The sequence below is a fragment of the Zalophus californianus genome, chromosome 8 (genome assembly GCF_009762305.2).
Source record: "Zalophus californianus isolate mZalCal1 chromosome 8, mZalCal1.pri.v2, whole genome shotgun sequence".
Taxonomy (NCBI): domain Eukaryota; kingdom Metazoa; phylum Chordata; class Mammalia; order Carnivora; family Otariidae; genus Zalophus; species Zalophus californianus.
Genome location: NC_045602.1, coordinates 65,737,039 through 65,752,181, shown reverse-complemented (window position 1 = coordinate 65,752,181; position 15,143 = coordinate 65,737,039). Strand labels below are relative to the sequence as shown.

General features: G+C 35.1%; 1 protein-coding gene across 3 annotated transcripts in view; it reads right to left on the bottom strand.

The window, feature by feature from the left end:
- PPP4R3B (protein phosphatase 4 regulatory subunit 3B) overlaps window positions 1–15,143 on the bottom strand; it is a 63,715-nt gene that overhangs the window by 32,785 nt on the left and 15,787 nt on the right. For all 3 annotated transcript variants that reach the window (XM_027620727.2, XM_027620726.2, XM_027620725.2), the window contains exons 4-7: window positions 9,917–10,540; window positions 5,273–5,350; window positions 3,987–4,103; window positions 2,494–2,610 (exon numbers count right to left, since the gene is read on the bottom strand). In XM_027620727.2, coding sequence (XP_027476528.2) covers window positions 2,494–2,610; window positions 3,987–4,103; window positions 5,273–5,350; window positions 9,917–10,540 — 936 coding nt within the window. The remainder of the gene's footprint in view (window positions 1–2,493; window positions 2,611–3,986; window positions 4,104–5,272; window positions 5,351–9,916; window positions 10,541–15,143) is intronic.

Sequence of the window (15,143 nt, the reverse complement as noted above, 5' to 3'; positions counted from 1 at the left end):
CCCACAGAGATTAGCTTATGTATTTTTAACTTTATTATGGCAAATTTCATCTTCCAGAATTACTATAAACACCACATATAATTCTGTTAAGTATTTCAGTATAAAACTTTACAAAATAAGGATTCTTAAAAAAATAACCCCAATGCTATTATCATATCTTAAAAAATTAACATATGAGTTTATTCTTAAATGAGAAATACAGTGAAAATACCTGCCAAAATAAGTGGTTCAGTAATAGCCGCGTTACTTACCCAGTCAGATTCTAAAATAAGTTTTACTAAATGTTTCAAAGGACATTAGCATAAAAATACGTGAAATCTGTGGCATAACAAAAAGACAGTAATTATTGCTAAATCTATCCATCTAGCTTAGAAAGAAATAATGACTATAGTAAAAAATGTTAGTATTTCCTTTTGCTCAAAATGTATTTTAATGTGTAATCCAGGTTCCTAAAACTAAATCTGCTCCATAATAACTGGAAAGAAAGTTTGAATGCTGTCAATTTACTTTAAAAGGGCATCAAAATAGCAAGTGCCCACCAAATACACAGGTAAGTCTTTTCTTTTTAAAGGTTACCAGGAACTCAACAAAGAATTTGGCATGTAGAATCCTTAATTTTAAAGCAAAAGAAAAAAAAATTTATCCTCTTTTGTGGGCAACTCAATTACTTTAACGCAACAAAATTTTTATCTTTTTTTTTTTTTTTTTAAGATTTTATTTATTTGACAGAGAGAGACACAGCGAGAGAGGGAACACAAGCAGGGGGAGTGGGAGGGAGAAGCAGGCCTCCCGCCGAGCAGGGAGCCCGATGCGGGGCTCGATCCCAGGACCCTGAGATCATGACCTGAGCCGAAGGCAGACGCTTAACGACTGAGCCACCCAGGCGCCCCAACGCAACAAAATTTTTAAATTGTTAAACTGCTAGATCTCAGAAAATTCAGGGAAATGAAAGACCTTGAAGACTATGATTATAAAAAAAGAAAACTGAGAAAGGGACCATAGTTAAATATCAGTAACTGCTTCTCTAAGTCTCATTTGTCAATTAAATGTAAACAAGGAAATATTTCTAATAAAAACAGAAATAAAAGCTTTCAGAGTTAAGAATCCTATTCTTGGGCGCCTGGGTGGCTCAGTTGGTTAAGCAACTGCCTTCGGCTCAGGTCATGATCCTGGAGTCCCTGGATCGAGTCCCGCACCCGGCTCCCTGCTCAGCGGGGAGTCTGCTTCTCCCTCTGACCCTATCCCCTCTCATCCTGTCTCTTTCTCTCATTCTCTCTCTCTCAAATAAATAAAATCTTAAAAAAAAAAAGAATCCTATTCTTACAATCTGAAGAGATTTTATAATGAGTGCCCTTAATCACACACATCACTGAGAATGCAGCAATTAAGAGTGTTAAATTCAAAGTTACCTTCTGTACAGGATGGCACAAAAATACACATACCAACGGTGAGATTATAAACTGATTAACAAACTAGGTATTTATTTCTTTAAAGTCAGATTTAGCACCATTTGGGTTAAAAAAAAAAACCTTAAAATATACTTAACATAAAGATTTCTTCTATTTCTTTTCTACTGCCTAAAATTGTAACATTAGTTCAAACTGATTCTAAAATAAAATTGCTTAAAAAAAAAAAAAACACTGCGGGCACCTGGGTGGCTCAGTTGGTTGGGCGAATGCCTTCGGCTCGGGTCATGATCCTGGAGTCCCTGGATCGAGTCCCGCATCGGGCTCCCTGCTCAGCGGGGAGTCTGCTTCTCCCTCTGACCCTCTTCCCTCTCGTGCTCTCTATCTCTCATTCTCTCTCTCAAATAAATAAATAAAATCTTGGGAAAAAAAAAAAACCACTGGAAATATCTAACAAAGAATGTAAAAATATCTAAGGAGACATTATGAGATTAAACACAAAACATAAACAACTGCAGTTTAATTCAATAGTAACTCATAACAAGGATCAAATTAACAATAGAAATCAAAATCTTCTTTATGATGGAACATAATTATATTTATTTTCTGTTTAACACTAAAACATATTTGATATAAGAAAGAGTACTTTAAATTGTAGCTATATGTTCATTTTGTTCTTAAAAGAGTTTAAGGGGAAAGTTTAAGTATTTCTGTGGTGGGAAAACACATTGGTCTCATTATTAAACATTTATTCACATGGAAAAAAAAGACACATTTGAACAAGTGAAGGCAACTTGTTAGTTACACTAGAAGTGCCTGACCTAAGGGGCTTGAAATTACATATCATTAGCACTTGAATTTTTTTTGAAGAACTTGATTCTACTATAATCTATTTATCTCAACTCAAGTTTGAATACAGTTTTTACAATAAACAAATCAAATGCCACATATTCTGGGCTTGCTGAAGTCACAGTTGATCAGAAATCTATTCTGCCTCATTAAAGATTTAGATTGTAGTTATACTTTTTTCTCCATAGTATGCAAACACTACAGGTAATTCACATAGAATCAGAGAATTATTACTTACATCATCACTCTGCTGGGCTTCTTGCATTACAAATTCTCGGACCATGGATGGACTAAACTCTACTAGATAAGAAAATATATCTGTAGCTGCTGATCTGACTTGCAAATCATCCATGCCCTGGTAAAAGGAAAATTAGGTTAGAGACTGTTAACAAAAATTATGCCATGTTCCCTATCTTTCCCAAATCTATGCACACCAACTTTTTGGATTCAGACATTGTATTGGAATCTTTTCTTCCTTTTCTTGTATAAATATTAAAAGCTTTTAAGCAGCTCAATGATTAGTTTCTGCCAGTTTTCACCATCACAAATATAAACAGAGAATTTTGATGTAAGGATCAGCATAGGATTATACTATTACACTTTACAAATGCTGTAAAAAAAATTTTTTTATTTATTTATATGCAAAATGTGAATGATGTTACCTAGTTAAGACTTCAAAATTTTCCAGAATCTGTCTTTGGTCCTGGATTTGCCAGTTACTCCTTAGTAACTGATTCTCTCTTTTATGACTCTCCTAAGAGAGGACGCTTTTGAAAAGCACTCTGGGTATTTTCACTCTTTGTCCACATCTTAGTTTTCTAAGGTAGTGATCCTGAATGCTTTCCCCTCTTTAATAGATAAAGGATACATGACTTGTAAGTTACAAAATCTCCAAGTGATTCTGACAACATTCCTTAACTCAGCATTCTCAAAGTGTGGTCCAGGGAATTTTGATGAGGTGTTCAACACCCTTTTCAGGAAGTGCATGAGATTAAAACTATTTTCATAATACTAAACAATACTAGCGCATTAATGGCCCTTTTCACTCTGAGGATATCACAAGTATAGTGAGACATGTGGGATCACAACAAAGCAAATGCAGAAGTTGCTATGAGAATCTAGCTGCCTATACCAAATGTTAAAGGGATGGGCGAAAAAAGGTGAAACAACGCCATTCTTCACTAAAATTTTTTTTGTTTCTGGCAAATTATTTTTTCATAAAAGTTATATTATTTGTAACAAATGTTTGGTCATCTTAAAACGAACTGATAAATATTTAAAAGTTTTTCAGTTTTAATTTTCATACAATACCAATGGATAAAAATCATATAAACAAATGTATGCGAACCACTGCCCTAAACCATATTGCAGCATGAGCTGCTTTGGTCCAGCCTGAGCTCACTCTACTCACTGGTCTAAAAAAGAAAGATATTTTAATAGTTTCTATGAAACATAATATTGTTACAGAAGAAATAACAGTCTTAAAAAAGCATGTGGGATTTTTATTCACTTGAAGCCATATTATATGCAAGTGCTTACATATTAATATCACAAATTTAAATTAATAAAATCCGAAGACTGAACACACACTTGTAGTAATTCACTATCAAGTGAATCATAACCTAATATATATAATTCAATATGCATTACTATAATAAATACTTTCACATACATAATATAGAACTACTACAAATTCACAACTTCAAACATGAAAAGAAGCTGTATAATTACCATTACAATTTCAAGAGCAGGAAGAATTCCCAACTTTGCCAAAGTTTTGAAAAATGCATCCCTGTTTTGAGGTTGTAATGTCTGAGAAAATGCACAAAATTCCTTGAAAAAGTTAACCTGTAATATTAGAAAGTATAGTAAGAAGTTGACACACATAAGAGCAAAGTTGGCACACTTTAATGTGATGTACCACAGTGGATTGTGCCCTTCTAAAGGACCTTGATTTTTTAGGGTGTCCTGGCTCCTCAAAACCTATATTAAAATAACATATTAAAAACTAGCATCCCACTAAAAGTAAGCTTTGCATTACTTCTTAACACTGAACAATGAACTCTCCAAAGACATTATAGAGTACATGTTACATGAGGAGTCCCAGTGGGTGAATACACATATAATATTAACTTACGGTTTGGTTGCAAAAATGTCATGTAAGGCATGTATCCTGAATTAGAGCATGTATTTTCACAGAAACATGCTGTATAACAAATGGTGGCTGGGTCCTCAGGGGGCTCTCAAAAGTACAATTCCATTTTTAAGAATTGGAAAGGACATTAGATATTCCCGAGTTTAAAGAACTAATTTTTTAAAAGAGAAAACTGAGCAGGCGATCAACTATACCAAGATGACTTGGCTGACTTTAAGTTGGCAATCCTGCATTTCTTTTCTTTTTTTATGTTATGTTAATCACCATACATTACATCATTAGTTTTTGATGTAGTGTTCTATGATTCATTGTTTGTGTATAACACCCAGTGCTCCACTTGCATTTCTTTTTAAAACCCAAGCACTTGATTATGTTTAAAAAAAATGACAAACTGCTAGTAAATAGCAATCACTATTTTCTTCCACCAAACATGGCTTATACCTCATAAAATATACACATATTCAAAAGAAAAAAACATTCCAAGAACCAAATTACTTACATGCATTTATTCAAGAAGCACTGTAGTTACCTTTTTTCTTAAAAAAAAAAAAAAAAAAAAGCTGTTCTATAATGTACCTACAGCCATAAAAATGTATGAGTTTGTAGTTCTGTCCTAACATAAACCCCATACCTAATTTTGGGATCTGTAACACACACAAGTCCCCTCATCAAAATAATTTAAGAAATTTGTAAATATACAACAGAGTAAGTTTGAGAAACTTTGAGAATAATTATATAGTATAAATACATATCTTTCATCTCATATTTATAAAAAAATTCTTAACAAATTCAGTATTGAAAGCTGTATATGCCAACAGTAAGTGCTCTTTAAAGGTTCGAATTTCAGGATTAAGTAACTTACCAATTCACGCCGTTTATCATCATCTGTAGCCTCATCTGTTAACTGTGCAAAAACTTCAGACAAAAACTTCTCATCTTCCTACATGAGAAGAAATAATTACTATGAAACAGCCTAACAACAGTATAAAGTTACACTCATTTGTATGATCTACACAAATTATAATAAAAGTAGCTGAAAACCCAATAGTTTCATCATGAAACCTAAAATTCCAGGGTATATTCATGTTGTAAGTTTCAAACCCTGACTACACCATTTAATATTAGTTATACATTACATTAATACCTCATTTAACCAGAAACTTCAGCTATAAAGAACCCTTTGGAAAACAAAAAAAACCCAGTTATGTTCTAGAAGTCATACATGAAAACTCACATATTTTAACTGCAGTTAAAGGCTCTGCAGCTCCCTCTCAGGGTCTATTCCTTTTTTTTTTTTTTAAATTTTATTTATTTATTTGAGAGAGAGAGAGAGAGTGGGAGAGAGAGACAGCATGCACAAGCCGAGGAAGAGGCAGAGGGAGGGAGAAGCAGACTCCCTGCTGAGCAGGGAGCCGGATGAGGGACTCCATCCCAGACCCCTGGGATCATGACTTCTGGGATCATGACCTGAGCTGAAGGCAGACGCTTCACTGACTGAGCCACCCAGGAGCCCCTATTTATTTACTTTTAATTTAAGTGTAATTCAAACAAGTTTGAAGATCTCATTGTCAATCGGCCGATTAGAAAAATGAGAAATTACAAATATGGCACAGGAACGGCAGTAATGGAGACTGAATTCTGGCAGTGGTAAGACTGCAAAGCCTTTTAAAACACAAAAACTCATGGAATATAATTATCTAGGGCCATTTGCGGTACAGGCTTACATTTTCTTATGGTTCCCAAGGATAAAACTAAATGATAAACACTACAATAACTGCTTTTCAGACTGATGACTCTGAGGTATTAAAGGGCAGATATGTGTTAGTTTATCTAAGTACTATTTACAAGGACAAACAAAAAATATAGTAGAGTACATACTATATAATCTTATTTTTAATATAAATTTATGTGTCTAAAATCTAAAAGGGGTAAACATTAAAGTGTTAATTGTGATTATCTTTTGGTGATGGATTATGAGTGATTTTTGCTTATCTATATTTTCCAGTTTTCCACAATAAGTATGGTTTATTAAATTACAAAGGAAAAAACTGACATAAATTCTGAAATTCACTTCGGAAATGTCCATCAAAACCTGCTAAAAAAACCTATGCTTTTAAATTTCACTTATTTTTAAAATTCACTTTTATGAAATACAACTTGCATTAATTTTATTTAAGGTAGCATGTTCTAAGAATGTTTGTAATAGTGATACCTTCATGGTTGACAATAAAATCAAATCATGACATGTTAAGGATATACCTTAAATACCTGCCCTTTTACTTAATGTGGATCATCTGTGAAGTGGTATCAATCCTTTAAATAAGTTTTTCTAAAATAAGATAAAATGTATATATAAAAAATCTAAGTAAAAACCACTAGGTAAGATTATGGACGATGTAACATATTCTCCCACTAACCATTCATCAGTGTTACTCAAAGAACACTGAAAGCCACTCCCGTTCATTAGTCTGACTCAGAATGGTGTTTTTGTTCTTTATTTTGTTGACTTCTTATGGCCTTATACACCATGGCCTGAACCATCTGTTTCTGAGAGAATTCAACAGCATTATACTTACTTCTCAACTCACTTTTTCTAAATACTTTTCCTCTCAATATTTTAGGTTTTGGTGAATAACTATGCACTTATACCTTTTACAAATTTTTTTCTTCTTCCATCTCTCCCAGATTAAATCTTCCTTTCTTGTCTAAAGATTTTTTAACTTTTTTGAGAACACTTTCATAGGAAAATAGTTTCAATTCTTTGATAAATACAATTTCTTCCATGATCCATTATTTGTGTGCTGACAGCTAGAACTGCTTAACGTATTATGGAAGCAATTTCAAGTATATTATAGCCTGCTAGGAGAATATTTTCTAATTCCTATTATATATATTTTTTCTGATTTCTTTATTCTTGATAATACTCTAAAAAGCACTCTATTCCAATGTACATTAAAAAAGCAATTAGAAAGTTCAGGTTAACTAAACTCTTATGCCCCAATCAAGCTTAAGAGAATCTCAACATGTATTGGAGTACATACCAGGAGCCAGTGACCACAGTAAGTGCTTTCATATAATTTCTGTTAATTAACCTAATTCAGGCTAGGAGTTATTTTATGTACCTTTGCACTAACTCATTTTGGTTCAGATAAATAGAATTCTTATATTTTCACTTGCTTATGTAACTCATACAACAGCTGGTTAATACTCATTTAAGAAGCTACAGATATCAGGATGCCTGGGTGGCTCAGTCAGCTAGGTGTCTGACTCTTAGTTTTGGCTAAGGTTGTGAGATGGAGCCCCACGTCCAGCTCCGCCCTCAGCATGGAGTCTGCTGGAGATTCTTTCTCCTCCCGCTTCCCTCTCCCTCTGCTCCTCTCCCAACTCATTCGTGCACACCCACACTTGCTCTCCCTTTCTCAAATAAATAAAGCTACAGATAGGTATCCTAGCTAGAAGGATATCTGGAAACATCTAATACCTAGCCAAAAACTTTGTACATGGAAACCTCAGAGCTGGGCTTTAGGAAATGAGCTTTTAGAGGCCAATCACCATAATCCTAATTTCTTTCTTCTCACACACTGTTGAGAATAGAAAATAAAATTCAGCATCACTGCTGACACATAAGAGATAACTAAGTGGTAAACCCTGGATAAACAACAGGTAATTCACAGTATATGACTATTTCATAAATACATCTAATGGACCAGAAATGAGTAAGACTTTCTTTTCTTAAAGCTACACTTGATTTATATAATTGTAGCCTTTATAAATAGATCTATGACACAATATATAAAATGACAAAGTGTTATATTTACTTATAATTTGCATAATTTATTTTTTAAAATATAAAAAAGCATTTATAATTCAGTATTATGGATTTGGAAACCCTTCTGAAGTCAAAAGCAATCATTTGAAAGCTTCTGCACTTGAGTTTCTGTTAATGGGTACTTTACATCAGCTACACTGACTGTGAGTCTACTTCCAAACTCTTTAACTGTAACTGTTTTTCTGTTAGCAATTCAAATGGCACCCTGAATTGTACATCAAGTATGGTTTTAAAAAAGCAGGTCCCATATATTAAAAATGGAACCTCATTCATAAGTCTAATTTTCCCTTATACCTGTTATTGTGGAATAAGGAAAAACTGTGAGGTGAAAGAATGATCTAGAGAAGTAAATCCTGTGCAAAAAATACAGTAACAAGGGAAAGGTGAATGATGGTTGGAAGCATCATGAAGTAGAATCTCATAGCTAAGTATTAAGAGATTCTCAACATTTTGATCTCAGGACCACTTTAAACTCTTAAAAATGATGGAGGTCTCCAAAGAGCTTTTATTATGTGGATTATGTTTATCAATATTTATAATCAAAACTGAGACATTTAGAAACATTTATTAATTTGCTCTAGAAATAAGCTATTATAAGTTTACGTAAATATTTTGTATGAGAAAATTTTATAAATTTAGAAAAAAATTTATAAATTTAGAAAAAAGTGGCTCTGTTTTACATTTCTGTAAATCTCTACAATGTTTGGCTTAATAGAAGAAAGCTATATTCTCATATCTTCTTTGACATCCAATCTGTTGTGATATGTTGTTTTGGTTGAAGTATATGAACAAAATACCGCCTCACAGTAACAAGAAGCTGTAAAAGGAAAAACTTCACAGACCTCTCTGAAAGGGTTTCAGGAGCTCTGAGAACACACCTGAGAACCACTACACTATGTATACAGAAGCTGCTCAAAAAATTTAATGAGTGATATGGACATAACAAAGGCAGTTATGTAGGAAACTGTGGGTATCGTATACTACCACAAGTAAAGCAAAATCTTCAAAATCATCCTTACTACACTGTTAGGGTATAAAGGATTAACATGACAAACACAGTATAAATTCCTATTTTACAACTCAAGGAGATGGAATAAAACCAACATCACATAGTAAATAATTTAATTATCATTTCCTGAAGATTAATGTTTCTCAGTACTGCCTGCACATCTGAATTATTCAGGAAGCTTTAAGTGCACGCGCACACACACAGACACACATACACACACACTCATATATACCCCCCTAATAATAACTAGGTCTCAGAAAATGGACTAAAAGATAGTCTTAAAATAGCTGTTTTTGTTCAGGATGATGAAAAAGTTCTGGAAATGGACTTAACTTAAAAATTCTGTGAATGTACTTAATGCTATGAATTATATACTTAAAAATGGTTAAAATGATCAATTTTATGTCATATATATTTTGTAATTTTTCTAAAATATATGTAAAAATGAAGTTTAAAATAGCTCCATCACAGAACACTTAAAAATGTAAAAGATCACATTAAGAAATGATTCTCCTTCAAAAACCCATGAGATAAAGTCCTGTTTTCTATGCCTGACAGTATATTTAAAGTAAACAAAAGAAATCTTTCAAAAAGGAATTAATACCACCTCCAACTATTAAGGGAAGTAAGTATCTGAAAAAAATATAAGAACACCTTTGCTTACTCACCTGCAACATGCTGACTATCTCAACTTTGTTGAAGAAAATAAAAGACGTAAGAGTAGAAAGAAAATTCTCTTCAAAAACGGATGGCGTAGGCAAAATGATGTCCTGAATGTACTGTACCCTGTAAGTCTGATGTATTTTTTGCCTTAGTTCAGAGTCTGTTATTGGTATAACTTCCTTAAACTTTGCAGTTTTGGTCAAAAATTCTCTATGCCTTTTTGGCTGAGCCAAAGCAGGGTCATATTCAAGGCATCCCACAACATCCATGATACACTCATCAGAAAACATTACTTCAAACAGAGTTGCCTTATTTAGGAATAAGATTCCTCTAATAATTTCATACAAATGGTGTAAGCCTTCAGTGTTTTCTAGATTCTCACAAGCTTGGAATAGCTGCAGTAGTTTTTTAATATAGCCTTCATTTTCCAAGGCCAGAGCCAGCTTTTCCCTACGGATAGGTGAGGAGAGAACTGAGGTAACTAAGTCAGCAATCTCTTCAAGTTTATTGAGTTCACATGTGGGCAGGTCAATCAGATGACTGGTTTCAGGCATTTCTTCAAATCGTTCTTCTTCTGATTCATCAATGAGGTCCTGTGTGACTTCCACTGATGGATCCTTACCTTGAACCTAAAAACATCCAAGTACAGCTGGTTACCTTAAAATACAAAAGAATTCAAAATTTTGGAAATCAAATCACTGACCACTGAATTTAAGTAAAAATACCTTGCAAAGAAACAATATTAGCCACATAGCCATTATTAGTTAGAAGTGAAGTCTAGAGGGGGAAAACATATCCAGTTTAGAGTCAATTACTTGAGTCTCAATTTCACCTCTAAATTTCCCAACTTATAACTTGAAGTTAACTCTGATCCCTGACAATGTGCACATTTAAGCTAATGTTACGTTGATTTATGTGATGTTATGTAATAACCATGTGCAGCTGTTTAGTAACTTCACTATTCCAACTAATTTTGAATTTTGCAGAAGGTTAACTCTTCTGTGGGTCCCCCGAAATACTATGTATGACTTTTTTTTTTTAAAGATTTTATTTATTTATTTAATTAACAGAGAGAGAGAGAGACAGAGAGAGAGGGAACACAAGCAGGGGGAGGGTCAGAGGGAGAAGCAGGCTTCCCGCCGAGCAGGGAGCCCGATGCGGGGCTCGATCCCAGAACCCTGAGATCATCACCTGAGCTGAAGGCAGTCGCTTAACCAACTGAGCCACCCAGGCGCCCCTCTATGTATGACTTTTAATGCACCATCACATTGGCCTGACAAAAACACTACTGTTTATTACTTTTATATATGTATAATATATATATCATATATCCATATATATGGCTATATTTATATTATATGTGTGTGTGTGTGCATATACATATATTTTAGAGGAGGCGGGGAAAGAGAGACAGAATATCTTAAGCAGGCTCCACGCCCAGCCTGGAGCCTGATGCAGGGCTGGATCTCACAAACCTGAGATCATGACTTGAGCTGAAATCAAGAGTCAGATGCTTAACCAACTAGCCACCCAGGCACCCCAAACGCTACTAAGTTTAAACCAAACTAAAACCCAACTCTTTGTATATTCAAGAGTGAGATTTCCTCAAATTACTTTTGAAATTCACTTTTGGACAAATAGTTGCTTTTGCTATGAGCCTAAAATTGCTCTAAAAAACAAAATATTCTTGGGGCGCCTGGGTTGCTCTGTCGGTTAAGTGTCTGCCTTCGGCTCAGGTCATGATCCTGGAGTTCCAGGACTGAGCCCTGCATCAGGCTCCCTCTGCCCCTCACATCCCGCTCTTGTGCTCTCTCTCTCAAATAAATAAAATCTTTAAAAAGATAAGAAAAAAACAAAGAATATTCTTTTAAAAACTAGCATTCATTTAACATCTGTGATAAAGCCTCCAAGTTATAACATCTACAAAACATAGTAAATAAAAAACTGCATTATGATTCATGTTGACAGCTCAAGAAAAGCATGGCTACCTTTTAACAAGTTTTCTATGATTTCTATAATGACTAACATAAAAACTTTATTCTTTATAAATTTTTTCTAATTCCTAACACAAGAGTGCAATTATCCTTTCACTTCAAAATATCCAAATATCCTGAGATGAAAAAGCTCCAGAAATTTCCAAATCCACCAAAACAACATGAAAAAAGACTTAAGAGCTTAGAGAAAGTAGACAGATATACTGGTGCACATAAGATAATTTTTCTCCTAGAGTACTTTTACTTCTGAGTCCTCAACAGAGTAGCTGGGTTTAGGGAGACTGACACATAAATATAAGAGGGTGAGTAACAAGGTCGTTAAGAGCAGTTCAGATAAAATACTATGGAAATTCAGACGAAGGGAAATTCCTTCCAGCTCTTGGGGGCACAGGGGGCGGTGAGGAGAGACTATAAGGAAGAAATCATAAAAGCAGTGGCATTTGAGATCTTCAAAGAGGCCTTTGGACTTTCAAAGATGGGTAAGATTCAGATGGGGATAAAGGCATGCAAAGTGCAAAGGGAATAGTAGAGGCAGAGAATGGAAATGTGTGACATGCGTACAGCTAATGGCAACATAATCGGAAATGTGGACTAAAGCCAGATTATGGAAAGTCAAGCTAGAACACTTGAGTTATTGTTCAGGGAAGTGAATGTGCAGCACTGTCCTTTAGAAAGTCAACCTGGCATCAGTTGTATGGGATAAATTTGAGAATATAGATAAATTAGGGTGTTATTCCAAAGTCCACATGAACAACTGAATTTGGATAGTGATGGTGGGACAGATAGGGACAGGTACAAAAGAGAGGAGGAACCACAAATGACCCTATAGTTTTAAATCTGTCATTAGGAAGATTATGGCTCCTTTAATAAAAACTAAGAGTGTGGGAGAGGAATGGTTAGTAAAAGTTCAGTTCTATTAAGTTTAAGGTGTTTGAATACCTAGCTGGCAACTAAATCTGTTGCTACTTTCCTACTCAGGAAAAAGAGTAGAACAGAAGATAGAAATTTGGTATTAGGGTAACACTTAAAGCCAGAAGACTCTGACAGTAACCAGAGAAACAGAAATAGAGTATGAAGTGGGGAAGGAAGACGAAGAAGAATCATAGGTTATAAAGAAAGAAGAAATCAGAGGAGGGGTGCCTGGCTGGCTCAGTCTATGGAGTGTGCAACTCTTGATCTTGGAGTTGTGAACTCGAGCCCCAGGTTGGGTGTAGAGATTACTTAAAAGTAAATTCTTTAACTTACACTTCAAATGAATATAGTTTATGTATGTCTCAGAATAAAAGCACAGCTACAGAAGCATTTCCTAGGTTATAGTATGTTTACTTCCGTGTTATCCAGTACCACCCTTACAAGCTTCCTGGACTCTCTCCTAAATCTAACACTCACTGATATGATCTGTTGATCCCACATAAACCCAAGTGACTGTCTGGATGTCAATAATGCTGTTCATCAAGTATTTCTGGTTCTTTCCCTTTTGTGGCACAAGTTCTTTGTTTCCATGAAATCATATGTAGCTGTGTGATTTGTTCTGGCCAAAGAAACGTGAGCAAAAGTGCCATGTGTAACTTCTGGAAGAACTTTTAAAAGCCAAGGCTCTGATTTGCTACCTTTCATTTTCACACTGCAATGATCTTGGAAGTATTAAAATGAATTCTCTATTTCAACCTGGGTCCCTGAGTGGATCTGATAACCACAGCCCCTTCCTGTCCAACTCTGTCCCTCACTGGTCAAATAGCATTAAGGAAAAACAAACTTTTGTTGTGATAAGCCACTGAGATTTTAGGATTTTGTTACTATAACACAATTTGACCTTAACATTCTCCCTTCTGTGGCACGAGTCAGAACCAACAGTGGCACGAGTCCGTTAACTAACTGTGCTGAGTGTGTTCACAAAAAATTTACACTATCAGTAGAGTTCTCAACAAAAATTTCTTTTCCACACTTCTAGCTTACTTCCTTTACAGCTGTTGCTTTAACTTTTTCCCGTTTGTCAAACACTATTACTTTCCCCTTTAAATTTCAGGAAAATCTTTCCTTTGAAAAAAGAGACCACTGGTATTCAACATATTCCAATATCCAACACCCTTCTCCATCTCACAACTTACTTTCACTCATTTCCATCATCTCTTTCAAAGAAAATGTCTCTACCTTCCCATTTTCTGAGGTTAATGCTTCCAAACGTACTTTTGACTTTATGCTTTCTAAAAGCTATATATACAGAAATTATCTTAGCTCTTTTTATAACTTCTTCCTCTTCCACACATAAAAGAATCGGACTAAAGCCAAAAAATTTATAAGGGACCTTGAACAGGGACCCCACATCGTTGGTGCATTAAGCACTAATGATGGCCAAGGTGGATATCAGCAGAATTATATCCTAGACTCTAGGGAAACAGTTCAGAGAGACGTAGGTAGAGCCGCATGACTGGTTGCACCTTAGTGTGGCCTTCTGGGGCTTTCCCACATGCCATGCCCGATCTTCTCCCTCCTTCCCCGTCACGGCTGCCCTTCACCCATTTGCAATACACAGGCATACATCTCCCCTGTTCTAAATCTTACAGTGGTGCCTTGCCCTGCCAAAGGGACAATTCAAAATATGGTATAATGTTGAGAAAGTGAAGGACTCTAATGACTAAGTAATAAATCTTTATCTAAGATAAAAAATTATTCACTATTATTCACCATTCTCCTTAAGAAATTTATTGTTCTCTGAACTGTTACACTTTTCAGAGTTTTACTATCTCATTATAAGGAGTTAAGAAGTGACTGAGTAATATGATTTTTGTTGAAATTAAAGTTGTTTTTTCAAAGGCCAGCAAGGGCTTCTCAGAAATGGAAAGTAAGACAACGTATGGTTCTGTGGAATACCAGGCAGTTGTGAGGAGCAAAAAACTAAATCTATATTCAGCAACATGCATAGATTTAAAAAGTACAGTACACGGGGCACCTGGGTGGCTCAGTTGGTTAAGCATCTACCTTCGGCTCAGGTCATGATCTCAGGGTCCTGGGATCGAGCCCCATGTCAGGCTCCCTGCTCAGCAGGGCGTCTGCTTCTCCCTTTCCCTCCATCCTGCTCATGCTCTCTTGCTCTTTAAAATTAATAAAATCTCAAAAAAAAAAAAAAAGTACAGTACTCAGTTGTTTAGTAAAAAATTAAACTTCCTGGACCAGCAGAGTGGCCAAATCTAGCACCCGTTCCAAAGGTGGAAAAATGTGAGTAAAGATCATTGACAAA